General features: G+C 35.1%; 1 protein-coding gene across 1 annotated transcript; it reads left to right on the plus strand.

The window, feature by feature from the left end:
* Positions 1 to 2,615: 2,615 nt before the first annotated feature.
* LOC107479554 (transcription factor GTE4) lies at positions 2,616 to 8,432 on the plus strand. The gene is made up of 5 exons (XM_052258834.1): positions 2,616 to 5,354; positions 5,437 to 5,482; positions 5,574 to 5,687; positions 5,782 to 5,850; positions 8,027 to 8,432. Exons 1-4 carry the CDS (start codon positions 3,072 to 3,074, stop codon positions 5,838 to 5,840), a joined length of 2,502 nt encoding a protein of 833 aa, XP_052114794.1. The 5' UTR covers positions 2,616 to 3,071; the 3' UTR covers positions 5,841 to 5,850; positions 8,027 to 8,432.
* Positions 8,433 to 20,186: the final 11,754 nt, after the last annotated feature.

Genomic DNA, 20,186 nt, shown 5'->3' on the forward strand with positions numbered 1-20,186 from the left:
AACAGAGAGAGCCAGGGAAAAAGTTCAACGCCCAAGAGAGGGCAGAGTTGAAGTTGAATGTCCAGGAGGGGGTAGAGTGGAAGTGGACTGTCCAAGAGGGAGTAGGGTGGACGTTGAATGCCCAGAGAAGGGGACAATGGACATCAATTCAAAAGACATTCTCCCCAGGCACCGTGATGATGAGCGGATATTTTATAAGCTTTTTGGCATAGTTTTTCATATAGCTTTTAGTATGTTTATTTAGTTTTTATAGGTTTTAGTGTTAAATTCACATTTTTAGTTTCCACTATAATTTTGTGTGTTTTTGATAAATTTTAGGTAATTTCTGGCTGAAATTGAGGAGCTGGAGCAAAAGGCTAATTCAGAGACAGAGAAAGCACTGCAGATGTTGTCCAAATCTAACCTAACTACACTCAAAAGGGCTTTTCTGGAGCTACAGAAGACCAAATGGAGCATTCTCAATGGATATGGAAAGCTGACTTTCAGAGCTTTCCAGCAATATATAATTGTCCATACTTTGTATCGGATTAAAAGGCCCAAAACTGGCGTCCAATGCTAGTTTCCTGCCCCCTTCTAGGCGTCCAGCGCCCAAAGAGCAGATACCAATGTACAAACGCCCAAAGAGGACCCCCTAGCTGGCGTTCCACGCCCAAGGGGCCTCATAGCACGTGGATCTCATCAAAACTCAGCCCAAACACTCATCAAGTGGGCCCTAGAAGTAAATTTTAGCACTAAATAGACTATTTTACACTTACTAGTCATCTGTTTAGTATTTAAAGTGTATTTTACATAGATCACAGATACTTTACACACTATTTTTCATTTTCCCTATTTTTTTTACATCAGTATGAGTTTCTAAACCTCCTAAGTTGAGGGGAGGAGCACTGTTGAGTCCTATGAATTAATAAAAGTACTATTGTTTCTCTTCGATTCGTGTTTGATTGATTCTAAGATGTATATTCGTTCTTAATCAATATGAATGTGTTGAACTGGTATAAGGTTATCACATTCTACATGGGTTCAGAGTGCGTTTTTCATCGGACAATGATGAACCACCCGCTTGAATATACGTCTCTCAGACGGATAATCCATGACTTCATTGGGGACTTCTCGAGACACCAGTTCAGCCGAAGTACAGGGAGATTAGAGTCTCTATGGTAGAGGCTAGAACTCTAAGGCGCAGCATCCTCTGATCCGGAAGATTCGACATTGTCTGTGGCGTTTTGAGTAGGATCATCAAGGAGAATGAACTAAAGAAGCTTCACCCTCAATCAGAATGGATCTGCACTAAACCTGGGGTTCAGATCTGGAGGAGTATTAGCAGCTGCTCAAACCAGTGTCAATCACATACAGCCTGCAATTGAAGAAATCACTCACAAGTAAAGAAAGCAGTAATACCAAAGTTAACCCTAAAAAATAAAATAATTAAATTAATTCATATATTTCGTTATCATATTTATTAAATAATTTAATATTTACTCCAATCAAATCAAATAATTAATATAATTAACCAAATTAATTTATTGATATAATTAATTATAATTAATCAATTCATATAAATTATAACAAATGGTGAGATTTGAATGTCTAATCAAATTAATTAATTGATATAATTAATTAATTATAATTGATTTGCTTTAACGAATTAAATGAAATAAATAAGAAAACTCCTCAAGAGCATGCCACATCAGTTCCATCATTAAGTGCAAAAATTTGATTTTTATATAATAGAAGAAATAGAATAAATAGATAATAAATATATTTTCTAAAATTAGTATAATTATGCATTATTACTTAAATGCTAATTATAATATAATTATAATAAAGATATTTTTATAAAATAAACTTATAAGAGAAAACAATGCATTCATTTTGGCGAAAAAATGTAGTCATGATGAATCGACACCTTACTTCTATTAGTTAGGGGAAAACCCAATTTTAGTATACTAAGTAGATGAGATACGTGCAAAATAATATCATTTAAAGTGTAAACGATAAGAGAGGGATATTTATTTCGTTAAATATTATTTAAATTATTTATTTCAATAATTATTATAATTAATTTATTTATTAAATTAAAAGTAAAATTTTAATTTATACTGATATTTATTAAAATTTATATATATAAATTAATTAATAATTCATTAAAAATAATTTAATATTTATATTGAGAAATGATTACCCAAATTACTAAACACTGCTTATCCTAAGCTTTTCGGTAAAAATATTTCACAAGTTGAGAAAGGCAATCCAATCCGAGCATTTAGGTTTTGACCCATAATGAAGCCCGTTTGCCCACCCGAAATAGGTAAGAAAAAAAACGAAGGATCAATAGTCTAAACCACGATACTAGCGCGTGTACGAAAGTTTTGAGCATCGAACGCCACCAGCAATCCACATAACGAGAGGTTACTCAACACGCGCCACTGCTTTTACTATGGAAACATACAATTTTCTCCAACGAGACTCTCGGCCATAAAAGCCCCTCGCGCTTTAATTTTATCGTGGTTCGCACTTTCCCAGGAAAGACCTTCCTCATTGGTGCGTGAATTGCATGTTATACATTTTCACGTGAGTCTACACCCCGAATTTTCGCTAATATAATGCTTCCCGCCCCTGGCACGGCTCTTCACAGCTCCAAACGCTTCGTTTTGTTGACGCTTCCACACGAACCCTCAGTTGCCGAACACATGTGACGATTCCTTTAAACGACAATCGTTTCGACCAAGAGAGAGAAAGACGAAGTTCTAGTGAGAGAAACAACGAGAGAGACTGAGAGAGAAAGAGAGATCTGATCGGAACGCACAGGTAAACGAGTTCCTTTCTCTCCTTGATACGTTTTCTTTGCTCTGGTAGTTTCTTCCCTTGATTTGGGGAAGGTTTCGAGTGAGCCCTAGGAATTTCGGTTGTTAATTTGGCTGTGGAATGAAGCCCTAGGGATTCTAGGTTTAGGTACCTATTTCTGTTCTATTTATTTTTCCTTTTGCCGGGTTGTTAATTTTTGGGTTTAAAACCCTAGGATTTTGGGGATTTTGGGGGCTGGTGTTCGAATTAGGGTTTTGGATGCATGTATGGCTTCGGGACCTATAGATGGAGTAGATGAAGGAGCCAAAGAAAAGCAGAGATTCTCGGAGAGGAAGGTGTATACAAGAAGAGTCTTCAAAAGCACCAAGAAAGACCTCAACGCCCTGAACACCGCCACCGCCACCGCTAAAAACGACCATACTTCTACTGCCAAAAATGAGAACACCGCCACTTCCAAACACGACGAAACTGCTACTGCTACAAGTGCCACCGGCGATGCTGCGGACACTACTGCAGCCACCACAGGCACTCCCAGCGCCATCTCTCCCACTGCCACCGATACTAACAATATACCTGACAGAAGCTATGACCGTACTGTCAAGAATATTGACAGGGATGGGCCAATGGATAAGAGCCATGATGTGGTATTGGCCGAGTCACCTGCACCAGCAGCACAGCCAGTACAGCGGCTAACAGCTGTGCTGGAGGATGTGGATTTGGTGCAGCCTCAAGTGAAATCAACGCTAGAGGATGGGAGCTCTTCTCAGCAGCAAGAGAGTTCAATATTAGAGGATAAGGATTCAGCTCAGCCCCAAGAGAGTTCAAGGTTAGAAGATGGGGATTCTGCTCAGCCACAACCACAAGAGAGTTCAAGATTGGAGGATGGGGATTCTGCTCGGCCAAAAGAGGGTTCAAGATTGGAGGATGGGGATTCTGCTCGGCCAAAAGAGGGTTCAAGATTGGAGGATGGGGATTCTGATCGGCCAAAAGAGGGTTCAAGATTGGAGGATGGGAATTCTGCTCGGCTGCAAGAGAGTTCAAGAGCGGAGGAGAGTTCAAGGTTGGAGGATGGGGATTCAGCCATGCAGGAAGGGAATTCTGTTCAGCCTCCCGTAGTACAACTTTCTAATGACTCCTACAACCATCCACAGGAAGAAGCTTCTGGCCCTGATATCCGACACCATAATGATGGACCTCTGAGTGGTGGTGTAGCTCCTAGCACCCAGAACTTGCCTTCAGGCAGTGAGTCTCTGGCACCAGTGCTGCAGGACAGAATTAAGATCAATTTGTCCTCAAGATCGAAGCAGGAGATGCGAGAGCTTCGATGGAAGCTTGAAAATGAGCTTGATGTAGTAAGGAATCTTGTTGAAAGGATTGAACGGAAACAGGGGCAGGTTGATGGGTATGGTCAGTTGAGCGTTTTACCTAGTGATGGGGTTGATAATGGAAGTGGAGCAAAGCGTTCTCTATCAGAGGTGGTTTCTGCTGGTGTTCCACGAGAGTCTATAAGGCCTTATCAGCATTTGTGTTTACCAGTGTTAGAGAATAACCAAGGGGTTGGTGAAAACATTGAAAAGGAGAAGAGAACGCCTAAAGCAAACCAGTTTTATCGTAATTCAGAGTTCTTGCTTGCAAAAGATAAATTCCCACCTGCAGAGAGCAACAAGAAGTCAAAATTGAATTTGAAGAAACATGGTGGGAGAGAAATTGGACATGGTCTTGGTATGGGATCCAAGTTTCTTAAGAGCTGTAGTTCATTGCTTGGAAAATTGATGAAACACAAACACGGTTGGGTATTTAATTCTCCAGTCGATGTTGAAGGACTTGGTTTGCATGATTATTTTAGTATTATCACCCATCCAATGGACTTGGGTACTGTGAAGTCAAGGCTGAGCAAGAATTGGTACAAATCTCCAAAGGAGTTTGCAGAGGATGTGAGACTCACTCTTCGGAATGCTATGACATATAATCCAAAGGGACAAGATGTTCATGTAATGGCAGAGCAGCTTTCAAAGATATTTGAGGATCGATGGGCTATAATAGAGTCGGATTACAATCGTGAGATGAGATATGCCATAGATTATGGGGCAGCTCCCATTGCCCCATCACCTCTCTCTAGAAAGGTTCCTACTTTTCCTCCTCCTCCTCTTGATATGAGAAGGATTTTGGATAGGTCAGAATCAATGGCTCACACTCCGAGACTCATGAACATTACCCCATCAAGTAGAACACCAGCTCCAAAAAAGCCAAAGGCAAAAGATCCTAATAAAAGAGACATGACATTTGAGGAAAAGCAAAAGCTAAGCACAAACCTTCAAAGTTTACCTTCAGAGAAGCTTGATGCTATTGTACAGATCATTAAGAAGAGAAATTCTGCACTTCATCAACATGATGATGAGATTGAAGTTGATATTGATAGTGTGGATGCTGAGACACTCTGGGAGCTTGATAGATTTGTGACAAACTATAAGAAAAGTTTAAGTAAAAACAAGAGGAAGGCGGAGCTTGCACAAGCTAGAGCAGAAGCTCAGCGGAATGCCCTGCAGAAGGTAAACCATTGAATTTTGTCAAATTGGCATTGCCTCTTTGGTGGACCATTATTTCTAATGTATTTTATTTCTCTTTATTTAGAGCCAGGTACCAGTTATGTTGGACGTCCCTAGAGCAACACAAGCAGGTGAGATTCCTAAGAATCTGAGTTGTCATTTGAATAACTATTTATATCAATTTTTTTTAAAGGGATATGTTTGTTGCTTTCTTATTAGCAGAAGAACGAAATGTTCATCCATCCTTGCCTGTGCAAGGGGGAAATCAAGCTGATAATGCAAGTAGGTCAAGTAGTTCAAGCAGCTCAAGCAGTGATTCTGGATCTTCTTCAAGTGGTACTTTGATTAGTAACTTTAGCTAGCACATGTTGCCTGTTATATGTGATATTTCTTATTTTGAAGTCAAATGTCCATTGTTACTCATTTGCAGATTCAGATAGTGACAGTTCCTCAGCATCTGGATCTGATGCAGGGTCACAAGGAACCTGAGTTATGTCAGGTAAAATTACAGCCTCTGAAGTTTTATTCTGCATTATACTTTGCGGCTATTATAGTTTATGCATTCTTTATCATTTTCGAATCATTACTTCTTGGTTAACACTGGTATTAGTAAGGTAGGATCCTTCATTCTGAAGTGTCATGTATGTAGCTTTGAATCTTTTCTTTTTAACCATCACTATGAGTAATGGTCTCGCCATGAATGATTTGCCTTATTGCCAAGGTTTGTGTGTTAAGTGCATTTCCGGTGTTGCCGGCTTGTGTATTGTTTGCAAACACATGCGAGTCAATCCCACTTGTATTTATGTTACATATTGAAAAGTCAGCCATGTGATATGTGTTCAGTAATTGCGAGGCAATTATCTAACTGAATACTTGTCTAAATTTTGTATAATTGGACCATGCTAGCATGCTACAATTAGATTATACTATTCAATATTCAATTTAGGTTGTCAGTAAAAGAATTTTAAGCTATTTTGTAAACATGCGGATGAATAGTCATTTGCTTCTTCCTCCCTCTGTTTTGATATCATCTAGTGGTATTGTTACCCCATTCAAGATATAGTCCATGTTCTAAAAAGTGAACAAGGTTTAGTTAAACTCCACCGAGTCATATCAGCATTAATGAGCATACAGTGTGTTTCAAAACTTATGTAGAGATCAACATAATTCTTGAGAGAATTGAATTAATTTTGAGAATTGTTTGATTTCGAACGAAAAAAAATTTGAACTGAATTACAATGTTCAGCATATGTTTGAATTAACTTGTTTGAAATTATTTACGGTGGTTCCTCTGCCACCAACACTTCCTTTAATAACCAACATCCATCCCCGTGCCCCCTGCTCCCCACCGTCCTCACTAAGTCTATCTATATCAAAATCCATAGAAGGCAAGACCTTCAAGCATGGTTGATGATGATGGAGGTGGTGGGAGTGATGGCAACAATGATGATGGCAGTGGTGAGGCACGGTGGTTGTTTTTAATTCCAAAGCATGGGAAAAAATTTTGATTCTTGAGAGAATTGAAATCACAACGTTTTCAATCACACTAATATAGCAATATGATGGATATCAACTTCATTGTCTACACTGTGTACTGATTCTAATTTCTTCTATTTACTTTCCTTTGATATAATTAGTTTATTCCATCTTGTTTGCTTCAGGTATGTTTATTGTTTACGCATGCGATGGACCAATTTTATTGTTAGTTACCACTAATTTTGAATTCATTTTGTTCTTTTTCATTCTCCATATGAGCTAGTATTTTTATTTATTGAACAAGAGATTAGTTAGTCTCTTCCACTTAGGAATCAAGGGATACGATGGTGCTTTACTGTCAGTTAGATTTCTGTATATTTAAATTGTATATTGGCTTTTATGATGATTTGGTTCTTATAGTATTTCTCTATTCCTTCTCAATTTTGTTAAGTCCCTGTATTTTTGTACAATGTGTATGATTTATCTCAGGCGCTATACAATATGTTTACTAAATTTTCTTCTATATTTATTCTCTCTCTCTGGAGCTTTAATGTAAAGAAAATAGTTATATGTACTGTACTTAAGTTGGCGTTGGAGCTTATAATTTGGTTATAGTTCAATTGTATTTGCTGAGTACATCATGAGTTTAAGGGCTGGACTCCTAAATCTAAAGTAGCTTTTGCATTAAATAGATTAGTTATTCATGATGCTGTTTTAATCGGATGATAATAGATTTTACTTGGATTAATGCGAACTTATGACTTATCACTGGATGAAAAATGCCAATTCCCACAATAATCGAAGTATGTTCTGTTGAAAATGTCAATGTTGTTCTTCTGAGATGTCTTTTTTGGTTCTGCTCGTTGGAATTTGGAACTAGTTGTTTTATGTAGGCACTATTATAAGAGGCATTTGTGGTTTTTTGAGTACCGAGTTGTTTAAATCCGGATTACAATTTTCTTTTTTTGGTTGTTCCACTGTCTTTATTAGCAGCTGTCAAAAAATGATCGGGTGTTTACTGTATTGGCTTGTGTTGCTGATTTTGAAATGCTGGTTTCCGGTTCTCTATTTTTAACTGTCTAGGTTCTTCATTTTGATCTGCTTTACTCTTTTTATTTTCTTAAATTGTTATCTTTATGTGCTTTGCTGGTTTATGGTTCTCTGTTTGACTATTTCTAATTTTTTGTAATTGTTTGCAGATGTCACACATGTAGAGTAAATAGGTATTCGGTGCTTGGCTAGTTGGTTTTTTGAAGACCTTACAGATTATGGATCTGTTGGATTATTGAGGGAGCATTCTGATGTCCACCATCCTCATCCTACTGATGCAGTATAGGATTTTTGCTTCCAATTTGTTCCAGCTGTGTCTCCATCTTTACTTGTGACTTCGTTGGAATTCTTGACACGATTTCTTGTATCATAATTAGGTAGTTATTAGTTAGGGTTCCGTAGCATTTGTACATTGCTAACTACTGCTGCGTGTCGAGTTCCATTGGTGACTTGCCTTTTGATTTTTTTGCTAGCAGATTCAGGATTCATGGTGTTATACAATGGTAATCTGTAATTCCAAGTTCTTTTAAGTAATTATTTGTTTCCCATGAAAAAGCCTAAACCCCAATTAACAAGGCATTGTGTTCCCGCAAATATAAGTGGTTCAACCCTCCTCGTAAAAAACAATTTTAATTATTGGGACTATACTAAATTAATTTTAGTCGTTGTTTAACTTAATTCTTAATCAAGACTCCGGAAAGAATTAAAAAATTATTATTATTTTTTCTCTGATTTGCGATATTTCCTGTATTTTGGTCTCTTTCTTGCCTTTTTCCTCCTTCCATCGTGGCGTTTTTTTCTCTCTAATTTTTTTTAACCTTTTTGTGTTTCTTTCGTTCTATTTTACTATTGAGGCTGGAATTTTTTTTCCATTATTTTTTTATATATTTAATTTTTCATCCAAAATTTTTTATTTGTCATAAAACAATTCAGTTTCATAAAATTTATTTCTATTATTAAAAAAATAGTAATTGTTTAGAGATTGGATTAGAACTTAACAATTAAAACACGTAGACTAAGGATTAATTTAATTTATTACGGATTGGAATTTCATTTAAAGATTTGCTGATGAACAAGGCGGAATTTGAATTTTTATATTTGTTTAAACGAACTAGTGAGCTAACTACTACACCAATCTAACTTAGTTCATGTTCACTTAAATATTAGGATAAACAACTATTTCTATCCATGAATATTTAGAACGTTTGACAAATCTACCCATAAAAAAAAATAACTTTGTACCTATACAAAATGAATTTTTCTTGATAAAACTACTGAAATTCTAAAAATTTATTTAGAATTTCTAAACTATCCTCCTAATTTATCTTATCCTATAGGCTATATCAAATTTCTAACCCTTTCTACTACCGCCGCCCAAATCCTTCCTCGTCTAACTCTCGTCCCAACTACCACTATTACCACCGCCATTGCCACAATCGCAGTCTTTTTTACTACTACCACCACCATTTGAATTCCAGGAAACAAGTATCAGCCATGTGAAAAGCTTTTGGCTTTTGTTGAACCAGTAAATGACGCCGTTGACATTGCTGCCATTGCCTAGGACAATGATTTTTTTTTACGCAATTTCACTCACAATCAAAAGATTATTAGAAGATAACATTAATCACTCTAGACACGTCAAATATCTTCAATAGGCTTAGCACTATATTTCAAACACACGGTCATTCTTCATCAAGATTGCAAGTTCAACTTCCTCTTTGTTCTTGACTTTATCATTACAAATGAGGGAGATAGAGAAGTTGTTGGAGCGGTGGAAAAGAGAGAATGAGAGAGAAAGAAGTCGGTTATGGTGGCATAATAGTGGTGAGTGTGAGAGTAGTTTTTGGGGTTGGGTTGAGGGTTGGAGGCTCAGTTGAAGAAGAAGAGGTTGAAGAAGAAGAGGGCGTGGTTGAGACCGAGTCAGTTCTTGATGACTTGGATTTGGAGTTTGGGAGTTTGAATCAGTAACATAACAGAACCTACGAGAGAAGGAAGGTTTGAAGATGGTTTCATTGTGGCTTTTCTTATTGTCTGAGACATCGAAAGCGGCCGCGGGGGTAGCGGTGGCGGCGACAGCAATGGCAGTAGCGGTGGTTAGGAGTGGCAAATGGGCCTAAATTTGCTGGGCCAACCCGCGTAACCCGTCAAAAAAGCGGGTCAAGTTAGAAAATTAGGACTGCCAAATAGTAAAAACCCGCCTAACCAGCACCGTTTAAACCGTAGGTTTTGGCGGATTTTGGCGGGGCGGGGCGGGCTTCTCCGTCAGGGTTAGTGTTTTTTTGGCAATGGAGTATTTTTGTAATTTTTTTGCCAAAACACAATTTCCCCCAACCTAACTTACAAGATAATAAAGTTGAAAATTGAATGTTTTGGATTATGTTTATTTTATTTTGGAAACATTATTTATAATTATGTTTAATTTGCTTTAGAGACAATATTCATAATTATGTTTTGGATGAAAACTTAGTTTATAATTATGTTTATTAGATATTTATAATTACAAAGATTTTAATGTTTGTGAATATAAAAATTATAATTTTTTTATACTTTTAGAAATTATAAATTTATTAAAATAATTATAAAATTATATATATTATTTAATAATTAATAATAAAAAAAGAAAATTTAGTGGGTTTAACTCGCCAATCCACAATTAGGTCTGGATAGAGTGGGATTTTAGGACCGCCTCATTAGGTGGGACGAGACAGAGCGGAACGGATTTTTTTCGCTTGTCAAACCTAGCAGTAATAGCGGTAATAGCTAGGATGAGAGTTGGATGAAGAAGGATTTGGGTGGTGGTAGAAAGAATTAGAAATTTAGATAGAAAAGGTTAGAATTAAAGACTAACTTAGGGATTTTGAATGAATTTTAGGATTCGAATAATTTTGTCAATCAAAATTTATTTTTTTTATAGGTACAAAGTTATTTTTATCTTTTTATGAATGAATTTATCAATGTTCAAAATTTGACTAGAAATGTATCCTATAATATTATTAAAAAATATATCAAAGAAAATTATTTCGATCCACAAATATTTAAAAATAAAATTATCTAAAAAGAAAACGTAACTAAACTTATATTCATATAAAATGAGTTTTGCTTGACAAATGTATCTAACTTTTAATGTTTTTGTTGACCTTTGTTAAACAATTAATCAAAATTTTCAAATTGTTCTTATCTTTTAAACTCAATCTCTCACGCCACCATCTTTTTTTTTTATTTTAAATTTTAAATTTTTATAACTCTCTATCACCACATGCAACACCACCACTACCAATATCATCAACTCTACCATCAACAACAGCATCACTATCAACAACAAAACTCTTTTGGAGCTCCAACCTACTATTTAGAGTGAGTGAGTCTAAGAAATCTACACAAGGATAAGGTATTGGGTGATATCCTAACACATCTGGAACTGAAATCTCCTTCAATTATCTGATTGTGTAGTTTTGCAAGACCATTATTAAGTTCGTCAGGTATGTTGTGGTTAAAGTCTTGAATTGCATGTTGGATCCGAAGAGGTAGCGTGCAAAATCAAAAAGGGATTCCAATGAAGTAGCGCAAAAATTGGTCTTTCCATAGGTTCAAATTCTCAAATTTTGAGTGTGTATTTCATGACCTTGGCGTGTGGCGAGTGTTTTGGAAATGAGAAAATTTTGAAAAGGGAGAAAAGTTTTTTTTATAAGAACTGAATCTGTTCCGCTTTTCCTATGCGAAAAAAACTTTTGGGATGAAAATTTTTTTTTTAGCAAAATATATTAGCATTATTTTTCCAACATATAAAATCTTTGGTGTGAAGAACACAGTTAGTTCAGGGTCTTTTCGTGGTGGTAGTAATGGTGTTGCAAGTGATTAAGAGAGTGGTGATGGAAGGTTATAAAAATTTGGAATTAAAAAAAAAAGAGACGATAGTGGTGTGAGGTTGAGGATAAAAGATATATGGATAATTTAGAAATTTTAATTATTTTTTAAAAAAATTAATAAAATTTTAAGAGGAGGGTATTTTTATCACATATAACTCAATTTTTATAGTTAAGCATTTAAAATATTTATGAGTGAAAATGATTTTTTTTAGGTATACAGTTTATAATTCTTCAAAATGTGTTTACATGCAGTAACTCCTAAAAAGAACAAGTAGTAACTTAGAAAAAGATGTGAATGCTTTTTTTCCCCTTAAACATAAAAAAAAAAACAAATCAAAACCATATGAAAAAGACATGAACACTATAACTTAAAGACAAGAGAGATTTTATGTGAAAAAAGTAGAATAAAATAAAATGAGTAAAAATGGGAAGAGAGAAAAATAAGAGGTACAAAGTATAGTTATGTAGGTATATATAATAGGAAACAATTACTTTTTAGCTGGTCAGGGACTATATTAAAATAGTTAATAACTAAAATAATTACTATCACAATATTGTGTATGATTTATTAGAATAATTTACTCTATTTTATAATTATTAGAATTGATTAATAATTGAATTGGTTAGATTATTGAATCATTGAATTATTGGTTCAATTGGTTATTGATATCATAGTCATAAAAATAAAAGATATATTGTAATTAATAATTTTTTTAAAATTTGTGAATATAATTTAATTTTATTCACGAAGTATATTTAATAAAAAAGATCATGTATAACAATTAACAACTTTGTCTAATTTAATTAAGTTTGACTGGATTAATTTATCTAATTTTGACTAATTTTATCAAATTTGATTGAATTAATTGTTTAACCAATTTAAATAATGACCCAACTCAAATTGATGATTTGGTGACCAGGTTTACAATTTGGCCGACGTGTATAATCGGATTTGATAAAGTAACAATATTAGATCATCCCAGAAAGTACCCCTAATACAAGTTTAGTTTACTTTTGCTTATCTTTGTTCGCTTTCTTTTTTTTTGGTAATTTATCTTTGTTCGCTTTAATTGCCCTAAGTTTCATTTTTAATTTCATTCTTTATTTTTTTTTATTTTTGTTCTTGCTTTCGAGTTTTTTTTTTTTTTAAGTTTTCATGATCAATATATATGCACCTTTTTGTAGATATTATGCGGGCCCAAATTCATGCTTTAACTTTTTAAAAAATTTATACGTGGTCAAATTTAAAGGTTTCATAACGTTTGGATTATTAAATAGTCCAATAATAAAACATATTTTTAAGTTTTTTAATGATTGTTAAATAATTTTTATTTAAATTTAACTACAACTTAATTCTTTATATATTATGTAATTATTAAATATATCCTCTATTTTATAAATTATTTTTTTTCATCTATCATGTTTATTAACCATTAGAAACAAAAACAACAATGAAATAAATCTTTTGTTAACCATGACCTTCATAAATATTTTGGCAATATCAATCAATGAGATTTTTTTTGTCCTTGATCCGTTACATCTGTAAATACCAGAAAAATCGTGTTTCTTGGTAATTCAATCGATTGGATGTACCTTACTAAACTTACCGATTGATCAGATTACCAAATTAAGCTAGAATATCAGATTGATCAGATTCAACGGCATTTGGAGATTACCAATGTGTTGTCTTTGAGAATTAAAGAAGCCGAGTTGAGGGAAGATTACAATAGACTTTTATTGCAAGAGAAACTTTTTTGATACCTGAAATCTAGAGAGCAGTGTGTCGAGTATGGGGATAGAAACACTAAACTATTTCATCTTCAGACTTTGTTGCATAGAAACCATAATAGAGTACATGGATTGTATGTTAGAGATGGGTCTTGCTCTACTAATCCAAATATTCTCCAGGAGGAAGCTATCTCTTTTTACAAGAATCTTTTTGGTACAACGAAAGAGGTTGGGGTTGATTGTTTAAGCGATGTTCCGATGCCCACTCTAAGCACCGAGGCTTGTGCTAAGTTAATTGACCTTATCTCTTTTGCGGAAGTTAAGTCAGCAGTATTCAGTATGAGCCCTTTTAAGGCTCCTGGTCCAGATGACTTTGAAGCTTGTCTGGAGTGATTTTTTGGGAGAGTACTTAAATCCTAGCATCATGGAAACTCTGATTCTGCTTATTCCTAAAATTGATAACCCTACCTTTATGAAGGATTTCAAGCCTATTAGCTTGTGTAATGTCTATAAAATTATCACCAAAGTATTAACTAATCGACTTTGGCCCTTTCTTCCAGACAGTGTTAATCCTTTACAAGGAGGTTTTATTCTGGGTCGTGGTGCTCCTGATAATATTATTGTGGCCCAAGAAATTCTGAATTTCATGAAGCACACGAAATCCAAGAAAGGTACTCTTGCTTTTAAAATTGATCTTGAAAAAATTTATGATAGAGTGGATTGGAGGTTTTTGGAGTGTACTCTAATTGCTTTTAATTTTTGTATCATCACTGTTAATTTGATTATGAATTGTGTTTGTGCATCATCTCTTCTATTATGTGGAATAGGAATAGATTAGATAGTTTTGCTCCTAGAAGGGGTCTTAGACAGGGTGATCCAATGTCTCCTTACTTATTTGTGCTTTGTATAGAAAGAATTGCATGTTATATATCTCATAAGGTGATCGAGGATGTGTGAAAACCAGTTTCTGTCACTAAGGGTGGCTCGAAATTTTCTCATTTGATGTTTACAGATGATCTCTTACTTTTCTATCAGGTTACAAAGACTCAAGTCCAAATGGTCATGCATTCTCTTAAGATTTTTTGCAAGGTATCTGCCATGAAAGTAAATCTTGAAAAGTATATCTCGTAGAAGAGATATTTTTACTAGTGTTTCTTCAATAAGTTTTGCTTTGGACTTAGGAAGATATCTTGGAGTTAAACTTAAATCATTCCCATACCAGTAGGGCTTCTTTTCATTCGGTGATTGAAAAGGTGAGGGGAAGATTAGCTAATTGGAAAGGAAAGCTTCTAAATAAAGCAGGGAGACTTTGCCTGATCAATTCTATTGCGGTATCTGATGACATGTCATCATATACCTATTTTCTATGCTTTTTCATACAAGAAATTGATGATTTGTGCTTAAATATTGAATGCTTTTGTACTTAAATGATATATTTTCTTGATATTTTAATTTTATAAATCTTGTAGAAAATAAGAAGAAAAAGAAGCAAAGAAGCACACAAAAAGGAGAAAAAAAGAGCTTTGGGGTACACTTTGAAGTTGGGGTACACTTTGGAGCCTTAGGCCACGCTTTTAAAAGCGTGGCCCATGACCAAATCAAAGAGGAAAACAACCAGCACGCACACTGCCCTGCCCTTGCCAAGGGCAGGGCAGAATCGTGATGCACATTGAGGTTGGAAGCAAGAATTTCGCTAAGGTAAAATCTGGGCGCTCACAACATGACCATGCCTCCTTCAAAAGGCTATAACTTGAGCTACAGACGTCCAATTGATGTGCTTCCAGTTGCATTGAAAAGCTGACATTCAGAGCTTCCCAACGATATATAGCAATTCATATTTGGTGTACAATTGAGGCAGAAACGAGAGGCATCTTTAAGGGCCAAAAATAAGCGAAAATAAACTAAAGTGCTTCCACCAAGGCTCGAAGCTGGAGCCTCACTCCAAAACAAAGTGGCGCTCAATTTTCTGCACTGCCCTCTTGGAGAGCAGGGCAATGTCGTGCTCTTCATGGAAAATCAAGGAAAAATTGCTCCTCAAGTGCTTTCACCAAGTTTCGAACCAAGCACCTAAGGGGAGTGAGGAGCGCATCATGACACGGTCCAAGGAAGTGAGTGCGCAAGACACACATGCAAGGCAACATTTCCCTGCCCTCCACAAGGGCATGGCAGCATCTTCACACACCAAGCTCGCACACACACCAACCAGTACGCACCAAGGGCGCACGAACATTTTCTGCCCTGCCCTCCACAAGGGCAGGGCAGCCTCCTGGGAACACCCATGGGTCAAAATTCAATTCAAATTCCCTTTGAACCCAATTCTTCACCAATTGAACCAAGGCCATCCAAAACCCATCTCTCCTCAAATTCAAAGCAAGCAAAGCCCACATCATCACTCAAAGGCACATGGATAAATTAGATTAGGATTTTTATTTTAATTGTAATTTGTTTTAATTTCATTTTCATTTTCACTTTGTAAAGCCTATATAAAGGCATCAATTAGAGCTCGGAAAGGAGGAGCTCCATTAGAGAGAGAGGCGAGACCCACTAGGGAATATTAGGATTAGAAAGCTCTCTTAGTTTTCATTCTTGCTTTAAATCTTGGGTAGAGAATTGAAGAAAATCTGTTTCAATCTCACCTTGAGATCTCTTGTTTACTTTTTCTGCATAATTGAAATTCACATACTGCTTCATCTTCTCTTTTATTCTGCAATTCATTTTTCTTCTTTCTTCTGCAAATTGTTCTCTGAATTGATCAAGGAAGGGCTTGAGATCTAGACTTGTTCTCTAGTCTCATTGATTCCCTGAGATCTTGAATTTCTTTTCTGAGTTTCACAATTGAGTTGAATTTTGTTTCTGTTTTGGTCAAGTGAGCAATTGAGCTCTTGGCTTTCCTTCTGTTTTTACTGTTTCATTGAAATTGTTAGTTTCACTTTGAGACTTGAAAAATGATCTATGTCTCTTTGTTGCATCTCATTGCTCCCAATTTAATTTCCTGCACTTGTGTTCTTCTGCAATTTACATTTAAGCTACTGTGACCTTGAATTTACTTTTCCTGCAATTTAATTTCCTTGCAATTGTTCTAAGCTTGGATCTACTGCTTTCATTTAATTGCTAGCACCCCAGCCCCCTTTACATTTGATGCAATTTATATTTCTTGCAATTTAAGTTTCAGCTATTTTACTTTCTTGTTATTTAAGTTTCCTGCAATTTTATTTTCTGCATCTTTTAATTTCCTTGCAATTTACTTTCTGTTGGCTACACTTCATCCAAATTCACTTCAATGTTAGCTTGACTAAACTAATCACCCACTAAAATTGCTTGATCCATCAATCCCTGTGGGATCGACCTCACTCTAAGTGAGTTATTACTACTTGATGCGACCCGGTACACTTGCCGGTTGGATTTGTGTGTTGGAAATTCGTTTTTCCACAAAAACACCATCAGTATCCAGTCCTGTCTATCATATGCATGTATCTTTTTTTCCAAATTGGGTTTGCCATAAGTTGTGTTCTATGATGAGACAGTGGCAGAGGTCTTTCTCTTGTTAATTGGAGGACTGTGGTCACCCAAAAAAATTTAGTGGCTTGGGTGTTAGAGATCATGCATGTGTCAATATATCTTTACTTGGTAAATTGGTTTGGTAACTTTTTTATTATCAGGACAAGCCTTGGATTGCTCTATTGAGGACGAAGTATCTGAGGAATGAGAGAGTTTTAGATGGCCCTGTCCCTTGCAACACTTCTCATGTTTGGAAGAGTATCTCAAAGACTTTTGGTGCTCTTAAGGATGCCTTTTCTTGGTGCATTGGGTCACTTGATCAATCTTTTTGGTTTGACAATTGGAGTATTGAGGACCCAGTTTCTCAAGATGTCCCTTTTATACATATATCTAACTTTGATTTAACTATTAGAGACGTTTGAAAAGATAGTAAATAGAATCTCCATGATGTTTTCTAAGATATCAAATAGCGTTTGAATGCTTATAACCCGGATTTGAATGCTGGAGAGAGTTCGGGTTGGTCGTGGAGTGTGGCATCTTCTAGAGTTTACTCGGCTAGGAGTGGATACAGTTGGCTAGTCAAAAGAAAGTTTAACTAGAATGAGCATGATAATTGGTTGTGGGTATGGCGACTGCATATTCTTGAGAAGTAAAAGTTCTTAATTTGGCTCAGTATTCATAACGTTATTCCTACAACAGAGTTTTGTTTGGATCGTGGCTTAGCTTTATCTAGCACTTGTCATCGGTGTCAGAATGGTTCGAATTCATTCTTCATTGTCTTCGGGAGTCCCTTAGTACCAAGGAGGTATGGAACCTTTTAAGCTTGTATTTAGATAACTTGGATTTATGTGATTGGCTCTACAGAGGTGCAAGGAGTGGATATATTTTTCTTTTCTTTTCGACCATCTGGTAGATTTGGAGAAGCAGGAATCATGACTTATTTAATACAGATGACTCTTGGAGTGCTAGTAAAGTGGTGAGTTTGATTCGTAGTTCAGTAATGGAGTTCCACATTATTTTTGCTATGCATCAATCTTTGTTTTCTCCTTCGCTTTGTTTTCTCCTTCGCTTTGTTTGCATTGGGTTCCACCTCCAGTTCATTCTATTGAATTGAATTGTGATGCTAGTTGTTTTGATCATTTTGGCTATGCTGGTTTTGGTTGTATCATTCGCAATTTTGATTGATATTGGTTGAAAGGTTGCATTGGAAAAGTTGAAGTGTGCAGTGTTCTTTTTGCTAAATTGTATGCGATTTGGAGAGGTTTACTTCTAGCTTAGGATAGTGGAATTAGTGAGGTTATTTGTGAATTAGACTGTTTAGAAGCTCTTTTTTTGGTAAACCATAGAATGCTTGGTAAGGATATTCCAAAATGAGATTTGGCAAAGCATATACAAGAGGTTATGAATTGGAATTGGAGAGTCTCTATTCTTTTAATTCAGAGGAATGAAAATAGTGTTGCAGATTGTATGACTAAAGCAGCTGCTTCTTGCGCAGACATTCACTCTAATTGGAGTCAACCTCAGAGTGAGCTTCAACATGTAATAGATTTAAATATGAACCTATTCAATTAATTTGGTTTTGTCTCTATTTTTTTCTTTCTTTTTTGTTTAGCTACAACAAAAAATCGATTGGACATACAACACAATCGATTGAATATCACACGTTTCTTCAAAATTCAATCGATTGAATTTCGCACGACAATATGGGTTTTCTCAAAATTCAATCGATTGAAATTATTACACAATCGATTGAATTTTGCAAAGCAACAAGGGTATTTTCTTATTCAATCCATTGGTATGATAATACAATCGATTGAAATTTGTACGTGATTAAAGCCTTTTATATATCCAATCGATTGAATTTTGAGAAAACCCATATTGCCGTGTGAAATTCAATCGATTATGTTACATTTTCCATCAATTGAATTTTGAAAAAACTTGCGATATTCAATTGATTGTGTTATACGTCCAATCGATTGAATTACCAAGAAACACGATTTTCCTAGCGTTTATAGATGTAACAGATCAAGGACAAAAAAAACTTGTTGATTCACATTGCCAAAATATTTATGAAGGTCATGATTAATGAAAGATCTACTTTGTTGTTGTTTTTGTTTCTAATGCTTAATAAATATAATAGATGAATAATAAAATAATATTTTATAAAATAGAAGGTATATTTAATAATTAAATAATATATAAAGAATTAAATTGTAGTTAAAATTAAATAAGGACTATTTAATAATTATTAAAAACTAAAAAACATGTTTTATTATTGGACCATTTAATGGTCCAAACGTTCTGGGACCATTGAATTCTATCCCGTGGAATTTCGCGTTCAAAGAAACTATAATGACAATATGACAATTAATATTTTACTCTCAACACTAATTTTTCGCTCATCAATGCTCATGAAGGATGAAATGATGGTTCAGATGATGGCGAGTTATGCCACTTGTAAAATCCAGATAAATAATAATTAATTAATAAATTAAAAGTGAATAAAATGAGTTAAAAAATTTATAATTTATAATTTGAAAATTTATCGATAAAAATTTAATTAGAAAATTAATTGGGGCGCGAAAATATTATTAATTGCAGAAAATATGTACTAACATTAGAATTAATTGTATAAGCTTAAGTTTGTCTGGTACTATGTATAAAAAAATAAAAATGTATGATTGATAAAAAAAAATAAATAGGATACGAACCAAAACACTTATCTTAAATATTTTGGCCCTAGATGGGGCCAATGACAAAAAACTACGAAATTGCCCTCACTTAAGGGGTAAGGGCGTGACTCACCCTCTCCCCCCATTTCACAAAAATCAGCAATTTCACAAAGAGAGAGAGGAGAGCTCGAGACATAGAGAGAAGAGAAGAGAAAACCTAACTTACTATTCATTCCCTTATTCAATTCCACTTTTCTCTCAATCCAAAGCTCCGGTCGAAGACCCATTTATGGCCACGCGATCACATCATCATCCTTTTCGATTCTATCTAACTTTTTGTGGTGAGTAATGATAGAGCGAGGATCATGATGGTTCGGAAGTTTAGCAAAATAATTTCTTCGTTGGTAGCATAGTCCAAACCAACAAATGATCCTCCCAATCAAAGTTTACAATTTCTAATAAACCGAGAGTAATGAAACCTCGGGTCGTCTTCCCTAGGAACTAATGCCAATAAGCGCACAATTTTTCGTTGCAAGAGGCAAAGG

Source organism: Arachis duranensis, chromosome 3 (genome assembly GCF_000817695.3).
Source record: "Arachis duranensis cultivar V14167 chromosome 3, aradu.V14167.gnm2.J7QH, whole genome shotgun sequence".
Taxonomy (NCBI): domain Eukaryota; kingdom Viridiplantae; phylum Streptophyta; class Magnoliopsida; order Fabales; family Fabaceae; genus Arachis; species Arachis duranensis.

Coding starts and splice junctions, on each gene's coding strand:
- LOC107479554 (XM_052258834.1), top strand. CDS start 3,072: ATGGCTTCGGGACCTATAGATGGAGTAGATGAAGGAGCCAAAGAAAAG. Junction 5,355..5,436: donor AGCGGAATGCCCTGCAGAAG/GTAAACCATTGA, acceptor CTCTTTATTTAG/AGCCAGGTACCAGTTATGTT. Junction 5,483..5,573: donor CCCTAGAGCAACACAAGCAG/GTGAGATTCCTA, acceptor TCTTATTAGCAG/AAGAACGAAATGTTCATCCA.